Source organism: Rissa tridactyla, chromosome 4 (genome assembly GCF_028500815.1).
Source record: "Rissa tridactyla isolate bRisTri1 chromosome 4, bRisTri1.patW.cur.20221130, whole genome shotgun sequence".
Classification (NCBI taxonomy): Eukaryota; Metazoa; Chordata; class Aves; order Charadriiformes; family Laridae; genus Rissa; species Rissa tridactyla.
This window is the reverse complement of record NC_071469.1, coordinates 41,595,914-41,613,667: the sequence shown is the minus strand read 5'-3', so window position 1 is coordinate 41,613,667 and position 17,754 is coordinate 41,595,914. Positions and strand designations below refer to the sequence as shown.

The window sequence follows — 17,754 nt, the reverse complement described above, 5'->3', positions numbered from 1 at the left end:
TACCCTTGAGCAAAGCCCTGGTTACTGCTACCACCCAAAAGCTGCAAGCTAGAGGAAAAAAAGGCTACTTTGCATGAATACTCAACACAGAAGAAAGTAAGGGCAGTGGTAATGATGCACCAACTCCTACAGAGAAGGAAATGCATAGTAACATTCAGTAGGGAACATCACATACAGCATTTGCTAGCTCTAATGAAGGTAGTATAGAGCAGACTGCTCTAGAAGTAGGAACTTATCTGATATAGCAACAGTATATTTTTATATCTCATTTTCTCCAGGTAAGCTCTTACCGAGTGGAAGTACCAGGCAGGGGGCGTCCCGTGTCCACCAGGACACACCAGCAGTACCCAGTCGACTGGTGACATTGCACTGGTTTGTAGAGCCCTCCGGGAGCACACTCGGGGATGACGATACCCTCGCGGGGGTTCTGCCTGGCCTCCTCCAGGGCGCTCTGCCTTTCCTGGTCACAGGAGTGAACTTTCTCTGGAAGACGGGAGGGAAGTTGGAAGGGGTGTAGAAGAAAAAGTCAAATCAATATCACCTTTCTCAGCTCAGCAGGATATGAGTATCCTTCACATTATGAGACCTTTGTGTCTGTTTTCTTCTCAGCAAACATTACTGTATCTACATCCCTAAAAACTCAAGGACTTCTGGGTTGAGAGCTTCCTCCTACATTTAGCTGTGACACAACAAGATTATGGATTATAGGCATTGACTGCCAAGTGCCCAGCAAGCCAGGAACAGCAAGAAAAACTGTTCCCGTTCACCTGGGTTTTGGAACAGAGCTATCAGATAACAGTAATTCACTATTACTGCAGCCATGGGGTAAGCATTTCCCAGATGACGTTTTCACATAGTGAGAGATCCTAAATTGTGACTTGTATTTTCCACTTAAACAAAGCAAGCAAACACCCTGCAAAACCCCCGCCGTCTATTTCTCCAGACTGCAACACACTCTTCCCTCTCAATAGTATCTCTCCAGCATGACCCCAAGAGAAGCAGAAGGTTATGTTTTAATGCCACCTCGTCCAGTGCAGAGAGCACCTACACACACCTCAGCAGGGAACAGAATGGGATATCCCATTCTACCCATGCTGCCATCACCTTTCCAGCACACTCCACCGTGGTCCTCACCTGGAAAACAAAGGACACCCAACATTGCTTCCTACCAAGGGGTAGGTAGGACTCTGTCCCTTAATAGCTTATTACATGGAAAAGGTTCTTTCCAAAGACATTGTTAACCAGAGAACAGACAGCACATACCAAAGAACAGAAAGAAGCCCAAAAGTGGCTTCTGCAGCCAGCCTGGCACCGTCAGCCCTAATGCCGGTTCTTCAACCACCGTCTGCAGAGGAGTGAGGGATGCATGGAGAAGCACCAGGCTGCTTTCCACAGCCAAGAATCCCCTCAAGCTTTCAATGCATAAAATGCTTCTACACTGACAGGCAGTGACACCACAGGTTCATCCCAAACCTGCAGATGTTTGCATCGTCAGCCAGCTTACATGGCATGACCTTAGCATCCTGCCCCCAGGACAGGCTCAGCACACAACTAACACATGCTCACTGTTCCCTTGTATCTTGCTGGCCTGTCTGTGCCCCATCAGTTATGCCTTATATTTTGGTGATAAATTCTGGTGCAGAGAGTAACTTTTGTTCTGTATTTGGGGAACAGAAAGGATGCTGATTCACAACTAGAATTTCTCAGCTTGGTAGCAGCAGATACGATACAAAAAAACTCCAGCAGGTCTGCACAGCATCACCTGAGTACAGCATGCTTTGGGTACCAGAAGCACTTTTACTGGTTTCTAACTGAACTGTAGCAGCTAAAGAGTAAAGACCCAGAACAGTCTCCCTCTCCTCAGTATTTCAGACCATTGTCGAGACTGGGAATGTGAAGGGCACCTGAACTTTGCCACACACGAATCCACACAACTGAAACACAGAATAAAAACTTTTAAGTGTCGGCAAGTCTGACCCAAGCAGAGAGAAACTTGATCAGGAAGGAGCAGGAGGGGATAAAGTCAACAAAAACTGAAAGGGAGCTCAAGCCTCAGCTGATATTTAAGCTGACTTCACTTTGCTGACAGATTTCACATCTGAAAAAAAAAAGGCCCCGTGGCTGTTCCCAAGCTGTACGTGGACAGAGAAGTCATTGAGCGAGAGGTCTGCAGGCTCCTTAACAAACCACTTACATCATGAGGGGCCCCCGCTTGCCCATGGTTTGCCAACAGCAATTCACACCTTGGCCCTCAGGTGAGGAGGATCATTCAATGCAGCTCGGGGAAGCAAAACCTGGGGCAGAATTCCCTACCATCATTTTACATAATAAGCAAAAGAAAAAAAAAACAACAACAACCTCTGCTGAAGAGAATTACATTCCAGAAATTTTTCTATCGAAATCCCCAAAGCTTCCTGAGTGCACAAAGTCATACCAACAACTCTCAAGTCCTTTGAGTATTGCAAAACTATCACTAAAATGACTCCAAAAAAAATAGAGTGGGTTTTTTTTTGTGTCTCAGAACAAGAAATATGCCACTTTTATTGAAATCAAGAAAAAAAGGAAAGAATAAATGTCTTTTAATGAGTTAGTATTTTATTTTACATCCATTTGCAGTTAGGTATGCAAATTACACATAATAAATGTACATACTTACACACACATTTGTACTTTGCCATAAAAAATGGCAAAAAATTATCTGCACAAATAAACAGAAGTTTGTGAGAATTGAATAGTCACAGCATTTACCATCAGAATACAGAACTAATTGGTAGTCACTCCTGTTTGAAGGGTGTTTAAAGGCTGAGTGAAACAAATCTTCCAGGGTTTTTTCAGTTGACATCAAATAGAAGTAGTGATTCAAAATCTGTCATTGTCACCAGTATTCAATGGTCCGTCATTAGCAATGATAGCAGTACAACTGAAATAGCAGGGAGATCAGATTTTTTCTCATTTCTAGCATGCACCTAGAAGTAGCCACTATGGAAGTCTTATCTATTCCATTACATCCTGAAGAATATAAACCAGACATACCGGGGCAAACCAAAGGCCCAATGTGTTGGTTTCACCTCCAGCCATGGTCAAAAGCAGAAGCTTAGAGGACAAGAGAGGAACAGGACAAGCATATACTTCTTTCCCACTTGTATTTCATCTCTCAACCAGTTGTGGATCAGAAACTTGCAGAGACAGACATGGAGTTTGTATTTAGTGAGTAGCAGTGTTTTTTCCTTTCCACCAGTTTGTCGTGTCTCCGTTTATAAACTTTTATTGACTATGACATCCTGCAGCTAGTTCTGTGACTCGCTGCGTTACATATGGAACACAGCACATCCTTTGGGTTGATCTAAACCTGGCTCCAACTAGTTTTGTTTGTTGACCCTAGCTCTTCTGGAGGATGAAGCAGTGAACAGTTTGCAGTCCCCCTCCCTGCCTCTCACTGCTTTACAGATTCCTACTTCATCTCTTTTACATGCTGAAAAGTCCCAGCTGATCCAGTTCTTTCTCTGAACCCTTTCCAGATCCACCGTACTTTCCCTGAGCTGGAGGGGATCAAAACAGCAAACCCATTGACACAAAAATGGAGGTTCTGACAGCGGCCTTGTGGAAAGTTCCTTCAGTGACATCTGTCTACTAAGCAGAAAAAAGTATTAACTAGTACTAGCCCCTGGAGAGGCTCTTTCTTCCAGGCTACCACTCTAACAGCACTTAATTCCCTTAAAAAATAAACACGAATATTAATAGTTGGGGTGTATTTCAACAGTCGGCAAAATCAGCTGGGAAATCCATACCATCAGCTTCCCTAGTATGGGACTTGGCATGAACTGCATACACTGGCACCCTGAAAGACAGTCTCGTGGGTAACGAAGGGACCATCAAATGCTATCCCAGCTCCAGGACACTGAAGTCAGCCTGTTCCAGTCAGACTGCTTACTGGAAACTGACTGCTGTTGTTGCCAAAGCCAGGTTTATGGAGGACAGTGAAAGCCTATGGCCAAGCTAGAAGGTTTAGTGCCAGCTATGAAATTAAGCTGTCATCTTAGAAAGAAGCATATTTTTATTATATGTGCAGGGTACTTAAAAGCCTATTCCCTATTTGAGTTAATGGGGGTCACAGGCACAGAAAGATAAAGAAAAAAGGTTTTCTTTCTTTCCCTATATTAAACATTTAGAGAGAGAAGAACATTTAAGAAAGCAAGTCAGTGGGACACAAACAGCCTTCCCAGGACCAACAGTAATATTACACTCTTTTTTTTTTTTTTTTTTTTTTTTTTTTTTAAAGGCACTGTCACATTCCCCTGTTTTCTGCCATCTCTGCTTTGACTGAGGACAACCACCAGCAAAGAAGCTGAGTAACACTTGCCAACTTGATGTTGCTGGGGAGCAAAACCTTTGGGAGACAGCAAATTTAGACTACAAATCCAATGACAGCAAAAAACCAATAGGGAATGCATACACACACGCGAAGGACAGAATCGCTGGCAGAAATACCCCTTTTACCTTAACTGCTCAGCTCTAAAATGCTAACTGTTCCTTCTTACTCTTGACTGCTTCTAACACTCCTTAAAACATTTTTAAAAGTAGTGTCTCTGAAGCCATGAGCTATTGCAGGAAAACAGGGCTTGGACATCTGAAGTTGTACGTTATTTATGCAACAATTTTCACCTAGTAATGGCCTTCTGAGAAATACATGGTCAGATTCATAAAAAGGTCTCTCATTCCTGGTCCCCTAAGTACACGCATTCAAACATACATCTAGTGCCTGCACAATAAAAATAAAAATGATGAATGAGGTAAGGGATTCATCTGACTGTCTAATAAACTAGATGGTTATTAAAGAGATGGGGTGTTTGTTTACCTTATAAAGTTGAGAAGAGCGGGTGTCTCGCAGCATCTAACTAAAGACTTGTGCTTAACAGTTCTCATGCTCAGCTTGCAGGGCCAGATGCAGCCAACGTGCTGCTCTGGGGACGAGGCAGCCTCCCCCAGCTGCTCTCCCGACACAGAACAACTCTCATTGCTATCAGAGCCAAAGAACGAAGCATCAATCACCGGGGCTGAGAGGATGCTGCGGATCATTAGGGTAGGGCATAAGGAAGATCTGCCATCCAACCACAGCGGATCGTTTTTTGAATATTGTTCTTCTGCATCCAATTTTTTTCTTATTAAAAGAGGGAGACTGTGACACCAAAACCAACCACCCTGGAGAGATCCCTACACCCTTGAGAGACAGGAATCCTTCTTCCAAATGAGGCAAAAGAGAGGGTCTAACCTCCCTCTGCGTTTCTGCCCAGCCCCAGTGGGCCTACGTGAATAGCCTAACCCCAGAGAAACAGGCTATGCCAGGCAGGGCAGATTTCCTTCTCTTTCCCTCTCTCATTTCTTTTGTCCAGAAATTCTGTCTGGAGCAGGGAAGGTTTTCCCATGAAGTTCCCACAAAAACCTTCAGTTTTAATGAACAAGCATTCATCAGAAGGGGAGGAAAAGATCTTTTACTGAAGGATTCTTGACCAGTCCCCATTGTTAATGCTGCAACAGGGATCTGACTTCAAAATACCATTTCAAAAAAATCAAACACGTGCCTCTCCCAAATTTTTTCTGTTCAACTCCCAGCTTTACCCCCTGTGAGGAACTAGTGCAGCACAGAACAAATGGCAGCAGTATGGATATCTAGTGCCAACTTCCTATTGACATCCTGTGCCAACCCAAAAGTGAGGACTGTGTCTTTGTACCTCAGTTTTCCTCTCAGTGAGAGGAAGCGTTTGCCTGTCTCCCAGAAAAGCTTAATTCAAATAGGCTTGATTTCTCATTTTTATTTAGCCTGTCTTTACACTACTGTGGCAGAGAAGAGGAGCCTTGAACTGGTTATTTTATCATAGCTTGTACACCAGCTTAAAGGTACTTTTCCATTGCATAAAAGGGAGCTCTAATATGAATAGGACCCAGGTCCGCTCTGGGAGAACAGGTGCCTCAACCCAGAACAGAACTTACAGAAGCCACAGGCAGAATGCACAGCCTCATTCCACAGAGAAAGTTCAGCACAGGTTGTATCAGCAGCTCAAATCTGTATCCCTTCTGCCTCCGAAGGGAAAGAAACTTTGAAAAGCCTTGGGTATGCACATGCGCAGGGGCTGGCAGGACTAGCAGAGCAACACGGTGAATAGGCACTAGCTGCCTGTCCCCTGAGCAGGGCTGTGGGTGGAGGGAGAGAAACAACCCCTTCTGTGTTTATTAGGAGCACAATAACAGCTGAGCAAATATGGCTCATGGGGATAGCATAAATCTCTCCGCACCTCTGTTAGTCATCAGCACCGCTACCCACTCCACCCTGTTCTGTCTGGGACCGTGGTCCTTCCAGGGTACTCTGGCTAATATAAAGGTAAAGAGAAAAACAAACCTTGCAGGTGCTCCCAACTCTGTACCAGTTGACCAGTCCTTGCTTTACCTTGGTACTCACTCAATTTCATTTCTCAAGGCATAGGCTACAGAGGAAACAGAGGTTACTACATGTTCCAGTGCTGCACAAGTACAATGCAAAGGTTTAACAGGTAGCTTATAATTTTAAAAAATGCATTGTTCCAAGTGGCTCATTAAACTTCAGCTATCCAGGAACACATCCTTCCCCTGCCATTTTCCTTCTGCTCAAAGTGATAAAGCTGCACTGCACTCCTGCCTATTCAATGATGAGAAGTCTATTCAATCCCTACCCTTTATCTTGAAATAAGGAGGAATGGCTGAAGGAAGCACTGTCTTGAGAATTAAGAGTGAACTTGCTGAGGGACTTTTTGGTGCACAACTTGCGCTCACTTTGCAGAATCTGTGGGCATTGGGTGCTGCCCATCTAGGAAAGGAGTGCACTCCACAGGGTTTCCAAACTACACAGGAATAAAGCTCCACACCTGCGCATCTTGAAACCCGCCAGTTGAAAGCTACCTGCCCCTGCAATTCTAACTCGACTGTCTTTCAGGCAGGGCTTGGGCTCTTTCTACCATCCCCATCTCTCGAAGCAGTCAGTCACACAGTCCTAGCCCTCCTAAAGGGCGCCAGACCAGCTGAAGGATGGTAGAAAGAGAACAACACTTTTTTTTTTATGGCTACAGTACATCATCCTGGCAAAAAATTGCCAATGTTTGCATGTTCATACATAATGCATTAGACAGAGCTCTGACTAAATTCTGGTTCATTAGAGTATATTATAAGTTGTATCACTCTCATAAGCAAATGAGGAAAATTTAGACTACATACAATTACTACGAGATAGTTGCTAACACTGCAGGCTAAGAAAAACATGCTCCAAGAGGAGAGGTCTCCAAAGTTCTCTGTGAAACAGTTCTTCAGTATTGAAAGCGATCATGAGACTTGTCTTGCATCAAATTAAATGACTGATTTGACTAATGGAATATAGCGTCCAACTTGCAGACTGAAATTCAGGAAAGAATTCAAAGTCATCTTGATAAATGGTTTTAAATCACTTCAATCGCAACTTATAAGAACAAACAATAACCACCAGCAAGGACAAATCCAGTGCACGGAGAGGAAACTACTGGCGAGACAGCAAGACTTGGAAAAAAATGGTCAGGAGCTTCAGTAGACCACAAAAAAGTCTGCCACTTCATGACGTTGCAAACAAAGACAAAAAAAAATCAACACAGGTAAATCTAGCTGTGGGATGTAGTGACAGAGGCCTCACGTAAGAAACAGACACTAAGGACTGGTGAGCCTTTAAATCAGCCCGGTGTCCATCTCTGGGCACTGCACTTTGAGGGAGAGGTGGACCATTTGGCAAGAGTGCAGGAGAGAGCAAAGGGAACAGGCAGAGGTCTAGGAAACTTGATCTATGAGAAAAGGCTGAAAGAATTCCATTTGTTTAGTCTACAGATGACATTCAGTCTTCTGAGACATAAAAGCTGTTATATAAAAAGAGATGGTCATAGATTTTTTTTTTTTTTTCCCTTCCCCATGGGTAGTTCAAGTAGCAGTCAGCTTACTTGGAGAAAGGAGATTTAGGTTTGATATAAAAAAGCCCTGGTGATTAACTGTTCACTCATTGGAAGAGGCAGTGGGATCCCTGTTGCTGCATTAGGAACAGGTTACACACATCAGAGCTGCTGTTAACTGGATCTGACCCCAAATTAAAAAGGCGAGGAAAAAAACTACGTGACCTCTTCAGGTCTTTTCCACTCTCTTCCTGCAGACTGAGAAGCTCCAGCAGATCCTAGATGACTGAGGCAACCTCTTTGCACACACGGCCTAAAATCTTGAAAATATTTGATTTGCTTTAAGATTCCAGCATTTGGGGTTTGATCTTCCTAATGCACCTGGCTTCCATATTCTGTATGACAACCGTAGCTGTGCAGTACCTCCACAATGACAACAGTTTCTGCAGTCTGGGCAGAGAAAGTTTGGCACCAAAATGCAGCCCTCATCAGTTCTTTACATCAGGACAGTTCCTCAACAGTGGAAAAACTTTCAACATTAGACACCGCCCTTCTGATTTTGAGAGGAAGCTACCCAGAGTCTGTGTTTTTTCTTCCCTAACTCTTCCATTTCACATAGTTATCTTGCGGCATACCTAGCTTTGAGATAAGCCACCTGTCTTTGAACACATTCATTCATTTTCCCTATACTCCTTTCTCACTGCACTCTTTCCACACTGAGGAATGCTATTCAATAAAATGAGAAGCCATAGGTGTTTCCACTGGAGCCTTAACATTACTGGGAAACTATTTTCACTTCCACACCTGTTTTTAATAGTGCTTGGAACAACTAGCACAGCGACTGTTGGAGAACTTGCCTACCTCTGCTGGCTGGAGTATACGAGCACACTATTTTTACAGTACTGTAAGTGTATAATTATAGGACACCAAATAGAAAGCTTTTGAAAACTGCCACAGGCAGCTAAAAACTATTTCAGACTGGTCTTCCTAACTACAGTAACATTCTTTTTTTATGCTACTGCTGGCAAGTAAAAGTGGGGGGAAGAGACAGGTTTATAGTGTGATGAGTCTTTTCGTGTAATGACAGATCAGCTTTTTCCTGTAGTATTTAGCACTTTATGAGGAGGCAGAGGGAATTGCCTCTGACAGGAGTGTTAGCGCTCACTCTTGGACCTTTAGCTTGAGCCAGCTGTCTCTGGCAAAATGTTCAGGCTTTGGAAGCTCAATGACGTAACATATGGGATTCAGACATCAGCCATGGGACAGCAAAATTGCTCCCACTTTATCGGTGTCACGAGCTGGAGGTAGCTCTCTTCCACACTCTGGGTTGAGAGGCAAGGGAAGGACTACAGAGTGACATTATAGCTGAGTTTAGTGTTCTTCCCAGTAGGATTTCTCCAAATTGCAGCCTTACGCAGGCAACTGAAACAAGACAAATGCCATCCCATTCACCCAGAGTGAGGGTAGCCAGTTTAACACATCTTCCTCCCTCACGTGTTCCAGGAGATTGAATGCTGCCTTGCCTTTTAAACATACTCCCATCTCTTTGCCTGGCTCTGAAGGTGGGTTCTTTGCCTAGCCTTCTTTCATGACTCTTCAGAGACAACCCTTGGGACCTTCTACCAAGAGGTCTTTCCAGCTACTTAGACACCATTTCAACAGCCTGAAAAGCATACAGTTAAGCCACCACTGAACTGTACCACAAAATGTAGTCGGTGGTTCCCATTGGCTGCTTTCTTATTTTGGTGGTCTGGCAAAATGCGAAAGAGAAAGGGAGCATGAGGATGGCAGCTTTTACTCATGCCCCCCACCCCCAAAATATACACAGGACTCTTACATCACAACTCACGTCAATTTGAAAGTAAATAGAACACAGCCAACATACAAGGAGGTTGTAGTGAGGTGGGCATTGGTCTCTCTTTCCAAGTAAGAAGTGATAGGATGAGCAGAAATGGCCTCAAGTTGCACCAGGGGAGATTAAGATTGGATATTAGGAAAAATTTCTTCACTGAAAGGATTTATCAAGCATTGGAACAGGCTGACCAGGGAAGTGTTGAGTCACCATTCCTGGGGAAGTATTTAAAAGACATGTAGATATGGTGCTTGGGGACATGGTTTAATGGTGGACTTGGCAGTGTTAGGTTAATGGTTGGACTTGATGATCTTAAGGGTTTTTTCTAACTTAATGATCCTATGACATTTTCCTCAAATGTCCCATGCTGCTGCTCCACAAGCCCTGATGATATTTCTGCAGGGCCTTACACATTTCCCGACTTATCCACTCACTCCACCTCCAAGACCCTCCAAAATGGGGAATCTTTTAATCCTAAGCGTGGCACCAGAAGAAGGATGCCTTCATGGGAAGGGCAGGCTTTTCCAGCAGTTGTGGAATGCAGCGCTGCTCCCTCACAGCCTTGTGCTCTACTAGGTGATATCTATTGCCTCCTTGGACAACTCTGGGGGCAGCAGACACTCTTAGGGATACATGGATCTGTGTATCACTGAATCCTTTTTTTCTTGTTATCTCTTTGCAAATCACTTGCAAGCCCCACCAGGGCTTTTGGTTTCAAGAGAAGCCTAGGTCTAAACCTTTCCCAGAGGGAATCCGGGGCCCAGGTCAAGGCGTTACTTTGAAACAGCTCCTCCTTATTTGTGGCACCTTAGAAATGTTATAATCTTTCTTGTGAAGTTGACAGGAACATTTCAAGAGAAGCAGAAAGGAGAGTCAACAAGTACAGTCTATCTGCAAGCATCAACGTGTGTTCAAATGGATGTCTGAAGTGCAGATCCACATACAAACCTGTACTGAGCACTGCTATTACAGACAGCAAGCAGCACTTTAAGGAATTACTTCAGCAAATCAAGGCAACCTCTCCAATACGAACCCGCCTCTGCTAAAAGCAAAATAAACTCCATAAAGTCGACCTTCCCACTTTGTTTTTCCCTGTATGTCCAGGTAATGCCTGCTGCTGGAGCTTATTTCCTTTGCCCTCCAAATCCTCAGTGGTTTTAAATGCAGGGTTGGGGTTTTTTCCCCTTTTAGCCCAGCTTCTTATATCTTTGCCCCTCTCCTACAGCTCCCTGTCCACTTGCCTTAACTGGCAGCTGTAGAGTAGCAGTTATGACTCCATGCCTAGGGTAATTTGTTTTCTTTCTTTGGGGGATAAGGAGGGGGGAGTGACTGAATTCTTTGGGAATGATTTATCACACAGCACTCAGGGGGAGCTTCATTTATTTGCCTAGCTGCATATGGTTTAACACCTATGGTTGCATGCCGATTATTGTACAATGTTATTTTTCCCACTTGTATACTTTGCACCTTTTCATAGAGCAGATTAACTGGTCCCCAGTGGCATGTTATTTATGACTTTGTTTGCTGGCTGTCTGGGAAGGGTCCTGGTCCTAGATTCTTCCATTCTCCCTGCTTCTGCTCTCCCCTACACACTCCCTTCTTCACCACACCTGTCACACTGAGACTGTGGGAGAATCACGCTCGGGCATTATATATATCATACCTTCTCAGAACTTCCAGGAGGGAAGAAGAGACAGAGGCCTCCCAAGCAGCAGTCAAGACAGGAAGGTTGAACCACAGATGGAGCCGGAGGAAAAGGAGGGACAGAAAATAAGGGAGAAACATCACATTTGGCTTGCAAGGAGGCAGGAACTCAGGGAAGAGCATAGAGATCTGCTGTGAAAATGTAATGGAATTAGTAACATGTCATACTCAACAGGAGCTTCTGCTGAGATTGCTTCATTTGATATCAAGCCAGAACCTACGTTAAAACAAATTCAAAACAAATCCTCACAAAAATAAGGTATGGGAGGACTAATACAGAGGTCTGAATATAAATAGTTCTGCCAGGTAGGACAGTGAAGTGGCAATTTCAACCCAATAGTTTTGACAGGTCAGAGAAGTGCTGTGTTGGGAGGCACTGAGTGAAGATGCAGGACAAGAGCGAAGGAGTCCACGTTAATAGAGGACAGCAGAAAAGGCAAAAGCTTTCTGACTCATTGGTTCCCTCCTGTGACACCTTTTTCCCCTCTTCAGCTATGGGAAAGTTCAAAAGCCACTACTAGCAGGTGTTATGCCCAGAGGAGATGGAAGCACCAGAACGCTCACCAAGGAGGACTGCAGTCAGCATTAGGATGTCATTCCCAGGCACTAAGTTCTCCAATTCCAATGTCACTGTAGCATCTTATTCAGATTTCACTAAAGCAGACTTGTGCCTGGTTACCTCCTCTTCTCAATCTGCTTTCCTGATAAAGTGAGATCAACTTTTGCTTCCACCTGTGTCTTCCACTTGGTGTCCTGACTAAAACTAACAAGCTACAAATTCTGGGGAAGAACCTACAATCCTGTAACAGATATCTGGACAGTAACATTAACACAACTCACATGGAGAGACAGCCAGCCAGTTTGGAACTAACTAGTTTAGCAGTAGCAGAATGTAGGAAAAAAGTAGCAGGAGAAGCAGAAGCCCATGATCTCACATGTCTTTAAATAACAAGGTGGGGAGCGCTGTGCACCAGGCGTAGGACAAGACAGCTAAGGAATAAGGCTAAGAAGATGGCATAAAGACAGGTGAGAAACTGCCCTCATTCGAAACAGTGCTTTGCTTTTCAAGCGCCTCATCTGAATCTACCTGTGGCTCCCTGGTTTCTGCAGTGTTCCACATTTCGAAGGCACAAGGAAATTTACTCCAACTCCAAATAACTATACATGCAACACAAATGGCTGCACTGTTTCCCCACTCTGGAAAATAATACAGGTGTTCAAGCTCCTTGGGGTTAAGTCTTCACTGCTAAAAAGGAAAGTCCTAATAACAAATCAAAATTTTGTCTAACCATGGCTATTTTTGGTGTATCCCCATTTTTAAGAGCAAATCAGCAGGCCCTGCCCTGATATATGTTGGTTGGTCTTCCCTGACAATCTGACTCAGGAGGAACTACCCCAATTCTGAATATAGGTGGCTTAAAAGCAGACTCCTTGTTAATGTATAGGATCCTAGAAAGACTCCGTATGTCTAAGGCAACATACAATGAGTACACTCCCCCCTAGGAGCAATCACTATCCCTGATCCTTAAGAAAGGTGTGCAGCAAAGTGGTATCACTTCCTAGGTGAGTACTAGAAAGAGGGAGGTATTTTGGGGTGCCATGTAGGTTTTCTTGCCTTTTTTCCCCGAAAGTAGGAAAAACCTTAAGGAAGGAATGAAGACAAACCAGAGAACCCAGATCCTGATAGTACACTTGATATAATCACATCCCACCTCACTGTGCAGATCTCTGGAGACGAACTGCACGCACGAACACACAGACTCCCTTTGGGGTGGATGGCAGGGTGTGCTTCTGCTTCTTGCAAAAGTATATACAGACATGCAGCTTTCAAGCCGTTTCTCCCTTTGAGAAGCCCTAAAGTTTGGACTCCAAGTGAATTCAGTTAACAGAAGGAAATATGAATACCACCATTCTTGTTTTCAAACTTCATTTACAGTTTTACTCTGTCCACTAAGAGCTCCTGACAGCAGAAATCTCTGTCACTGGAAAGCTGTCACATGAGATGCCTACATGATGCTTGGGTGACAGAGCCGAACACAATAGGCCACATAGAGCTGGCCCCCATTCAACAAGCAAGATTTTGAAGTAAACAACTATGGGGGTTTTGCTTTTTTTTTTTTAAAAACTCGGCACACACAAACCTGTCTTCAGCTGCTAACCTTAATATATTACTCATTCTTCCTTTCAAATAACGTCATGTTCAAAACCCCAGTGACTGCAGAATATTTACTTGAGGCTGCTACTGCTGGTTTCTCTAGAGTTGTTTATTTTTCCATGCATGAGCTCATTACATCACTCTGTGGTTTTCTTAAAGGTTGTCAGGGTAAGCTGGATACAGGCTGGAATCTCTTGCTAACTAAAACCAAATCACTAAGTAGCACAAATTTGGATTTGGAGATAACCCAACTCTGGAAATGAGGAACAACTATGTATTCCTCAGTGGAGAGGGTGTACTCCCAAACAGGCAGCCATTAGATGTATTTTCTTGGAAGCAAGATACATTATCAAGTGTTTCCCTAGATTAAGAACCGTAAAAGAATAATCATTTGGACTGTGCCAGGCTGGAACAGGTTGTGGGGAGGAGGTAGGGAAGCAGGAGGCTGCAACAGTATAAGTAGAATGAAAAGACTGTTCCCAACCACAGAGATTAGAGAATGGCCATTGCAAAGGTCCCATCTAGTGTCACCTCCTGCTCTGGCAGTGTTAAAAATAATGACATATCACAGAGGGCAGTGCTAAATAACAGACTTATTTTCGGGTATCCATGTATGTGCATGTTTGGGGAAAGTGAAAATCAGTTCAAAACAAACACCAAAAAAATGTTTTTGTCATCTTGCCACAGCAAACAAAATACCGTGTTGATCCAGATCTTTCACTTGCCCCAGAAAGACAAACTGACTTTTGGGCTTTTAGGCTTCATAAAGGCAGAAGACTTAGTTTGTAAGTGTAGAAAACCAATAACTTCTCTGCTACTCAACAGTCCAGATGTTAGAGCGCATTCATATTTTGGTTCCTGCCTCTGGCTGAGAAGATTTGAACCTGCATCTCACCCTACTGAGAAAGAGATCTAGTTGTCATTTCATTACTTAAGGCAGGTGGGGATAAGAGCACTAGCAATCCCTCCTAGCAATGCTGTTTTACTCAGCATAGAAAAATCCAATGTCAAAATGCCCGGAGACATATAGATTCTCAGTCAAGTGCTCCAATCACCAGGCTAGAGTCATTCTGCTTTTCCTGATCCTTAGCTTAATTAGTATTTACACATGCCAAGCAAAATATAACTGCTCCAGAAGAAAAGAATGTTTCAGGAGAACCTCTTCTGTTTGTCAACACTACATAGAAGGTGGAACACTCAGATTTCAAATTCAGGTCTTGCAAATACAGGCTGCATATGCAACACAGGGTGTCACCAGCTCTGCAGTGCTCAGCTACTTGGTGATTGTTGCACTCTGAAGCCTAGCATTGACCAGCATCAATGATAGCAAATTACAGAGCTTATTTGTCTTCATATAGCAATTCTTAAATTCTCCTCATGGTTGATAAAGTGATGGTGCTAGCTTTCCAAGATATCCAATGTCAGTACTGATTAGAGGGCTGCACACGTCCTCTGACAGTAGTATCTACTGGATTTCTCTTCACTACAAAGGACAGGGCTATATAACCACCGCAGGGACAAGAGAGAGCAGGGTTAAGTGTTTCAGTACACAAACTCCAAGGAATAGGGCAGGCTTTCAAGAACTCAAGACGAATGAAAAAGAATAGAAACAAAAGAAGAGTTAGGCTGGATATTACAAAAAGAGAAATCCCGAGACTGAGTTCAGACAGCAGAGCAGCTTCCTGTGGGAAGAAGTGAAATCTTTATTGCCTAAGGCATTTATGCTACACTAGAAAATGCTGCTCTTCATGCAGTACAAACATTCACTAGCGCTAAGGCAGTAGATTAGATGACCTACTAGGTCTTTTCTCACTGCTAATTTCAGGGATCCCATTAAATTGCTGCAAGATGATACCAGTCTGTATCTGCTTCAAGACAGTAAGTGCAAGCTCAGAGAGATAATATAGCTGAGCTAAAACCAAAACCAAAAATCCAATCTTGCACTAGTAAAACCCACCTTAAGCCTTTAAAGATAAATGAAAAATCAGAAATATGCTGAGCATTAGTACTTCAATCTGACAAGGGCCAAAAGCAATTAAAAACATCCCCGAATTTTGCATGCCCATCTCATGACAGTTGTTTCATCTTCAGCCAAGACAGACTTGAAGACATTTGAAGAACCTGATTCTAAATTATAATTATCCTCCCCATCCCTTTTTTGTCCAATCACACCTACCCTACGTTGCTTTTTAACATATATGACAAGGGATGAAAGGAATGAAAGGTACCAAACAAGGGGACTAGGCTTCCGTGGTTGAAAGAAACATCGAAAGAAACAGACTACAAGTAGCACACTATCATCAGCTAAACCATACCCCTTATTTTAATGAGGCAGCATTTCTCAATATCAATAATTCAGTGTAGGAAACTGAGATGGCTGTGTATTTGTACGGCCTAACGTGGAAGTCTAGTGCTAAAAATTGGCAACCCAGCATCTTAACGAGATCCTACAGCAAATGAGCTTCTGTCAGGGCAATCAGTAAGGCTGAGTCAGATGAACCACACATCCCCTTTTAGCTTGCTGTAGAAACCACCTCTCATGGAACTCTGGAATTTTCCAGAGGATCATTTTCAATTTGTAGCATGCACCCCCAATAATCTTGTTTGAATAACTGAAATGGCATCAGAACCAACTGGGAAAAAAGTGGACAAATAAACTTGCAGAAGGAACTCTTACACGAACAAAAGTCCGGTTTACACCAGGCAGCTTCCTGAGCAGACACTTGAACAAACTGATTACCTTTACAACCTGAAAGTCAGCCTACTTTGGCTCTGTTGGGCCAAGGTTAAGGGAACCACCGAGTGCCACGAATGCTCTCTGACTAATCCAGAAATACCAGGTGATGAGGTACTTCAGGCTATCACGATTTATTTGTTCTGGGGACTGGAGCGCTTCCCAACAGCTGTCCTAGGCATATATTGTTTCATAAAATATACGCAATAGTAGAAAATCCTATTTAAACCTTAAAGTAAACCCATGACTTGTTAAGGCAATTTTCTTCTTTTGATATTCCCTTTACCTTCTTCCTTCCTCCCACTTCAGTTAAAATATATCAGATAGAAATCATTCTCACCGAGAATCCCTAAATTTCCTCTTCAGATTCTTCCAGTTTCTTGTGATTTCAGTGACTCCACCCAGTTTCACCCCCATGTCCAATTTCAAGTTTTACATCCTAACTTCATATATTCCCTCTCCCCCTTTTCCCACTCATGTTCATGACCTTTTCTTTGCTCGTTTTTGCGCTTGGGTCTTCCCTCATCCACTCTATTACCCACAAAAATAATCTCAACATTTACTTACACCCAGTCATAAGTAACCTAGTTTCAGTTGTGAAATAGTGAAATAATCCGCTCATTTCTCTATTAAAAAAAAATCTTCTCTATCTGCAGAGAAGAATCTTGAAGTTGCTAGAAAAGAAGCCTCTCTCTGTATTTTCTCAAGTGCTTAGACCAAAACCACAGCCCAGATCTCAGAGCAAAATGCATCAGTTTGTACATCATGCTGAACAACAAACAGAATAAAGATGACAGCTAGCTGGGATGAATTAACAGATGAAGAAATTAGAAATTTGCCAGTTATGGTTTCAGGAAACAGAAACATCCCTCATCATGCATCAACTGTGGCATTCTGGACACAAAAACAGATGCTATCTGAAATTATTTTACAGCCTGCACTTCAGGTCCTGCAACAATGAAAAGCAGCAGGATAGCTACAATGAAGAAAGAAAGAAACAAGAACAGACGGTGAGGGACGGCAGCCTAGTTAAAAGAAACGTGTGGGATTCTTTATCCAGACGGAACATTACCTGAATTCCTTATACTGGAGCTGTTCAGTTTGGAATCTTTGATGACCAAGTGCTTAATCCAAAGGGTGGGTGCTGTGATTTCTGAAAGAGAAACAATAACTGCCTTAGAGAAGCTACAGCAACTAGGGAATACACGTGGTTGTTACTCATGAGGACAAGATGTTTGCTACAATCATGGCTGTTAAGACCTCATCCCCTGGTGAGGTCTTCCACCTCTTATGAACCACTATTTGTAAATCTTCCACAGGGTTATCTCATTTTCCCATTCCAGAGAGTATTTCTCTGCTGGCAAGACATTATTTT

The 17,754-nt window shown here is 43.2% G+C and overlaps 1 protein-coding gene across 4 annotated transcripts in view; it reads right to left on the bottom strand.

Annotated features, from left to right (window-relative positions):
* The window catches only part of SMOC1 (SPARC related modular calcium binding 1), a 130,777-nt gene that overhangs the window by 22,331 nt on the left and 90,692 nt on the right, over positions 1-17,754 (bottom strand). For all 4 annotated transcript variants that reach the window (XM_054199599.1, XM_054199601.1, XM_054199603.1 and 1 more), the window contains exons 7-8: positions 17,452-17,532; positions 291-483 (exon numbers count right to left, since the gene is read on the bottom strand). In XM_054199599.1, the coding sequence (XP_054055574.1) occupies positions 291-483; positions 17,452-17,532 (274 nt within the window). The remainder of the gene's footprint in view (positions 1-290; positions 484-17,451; positions 17,533-17,754) is intronic.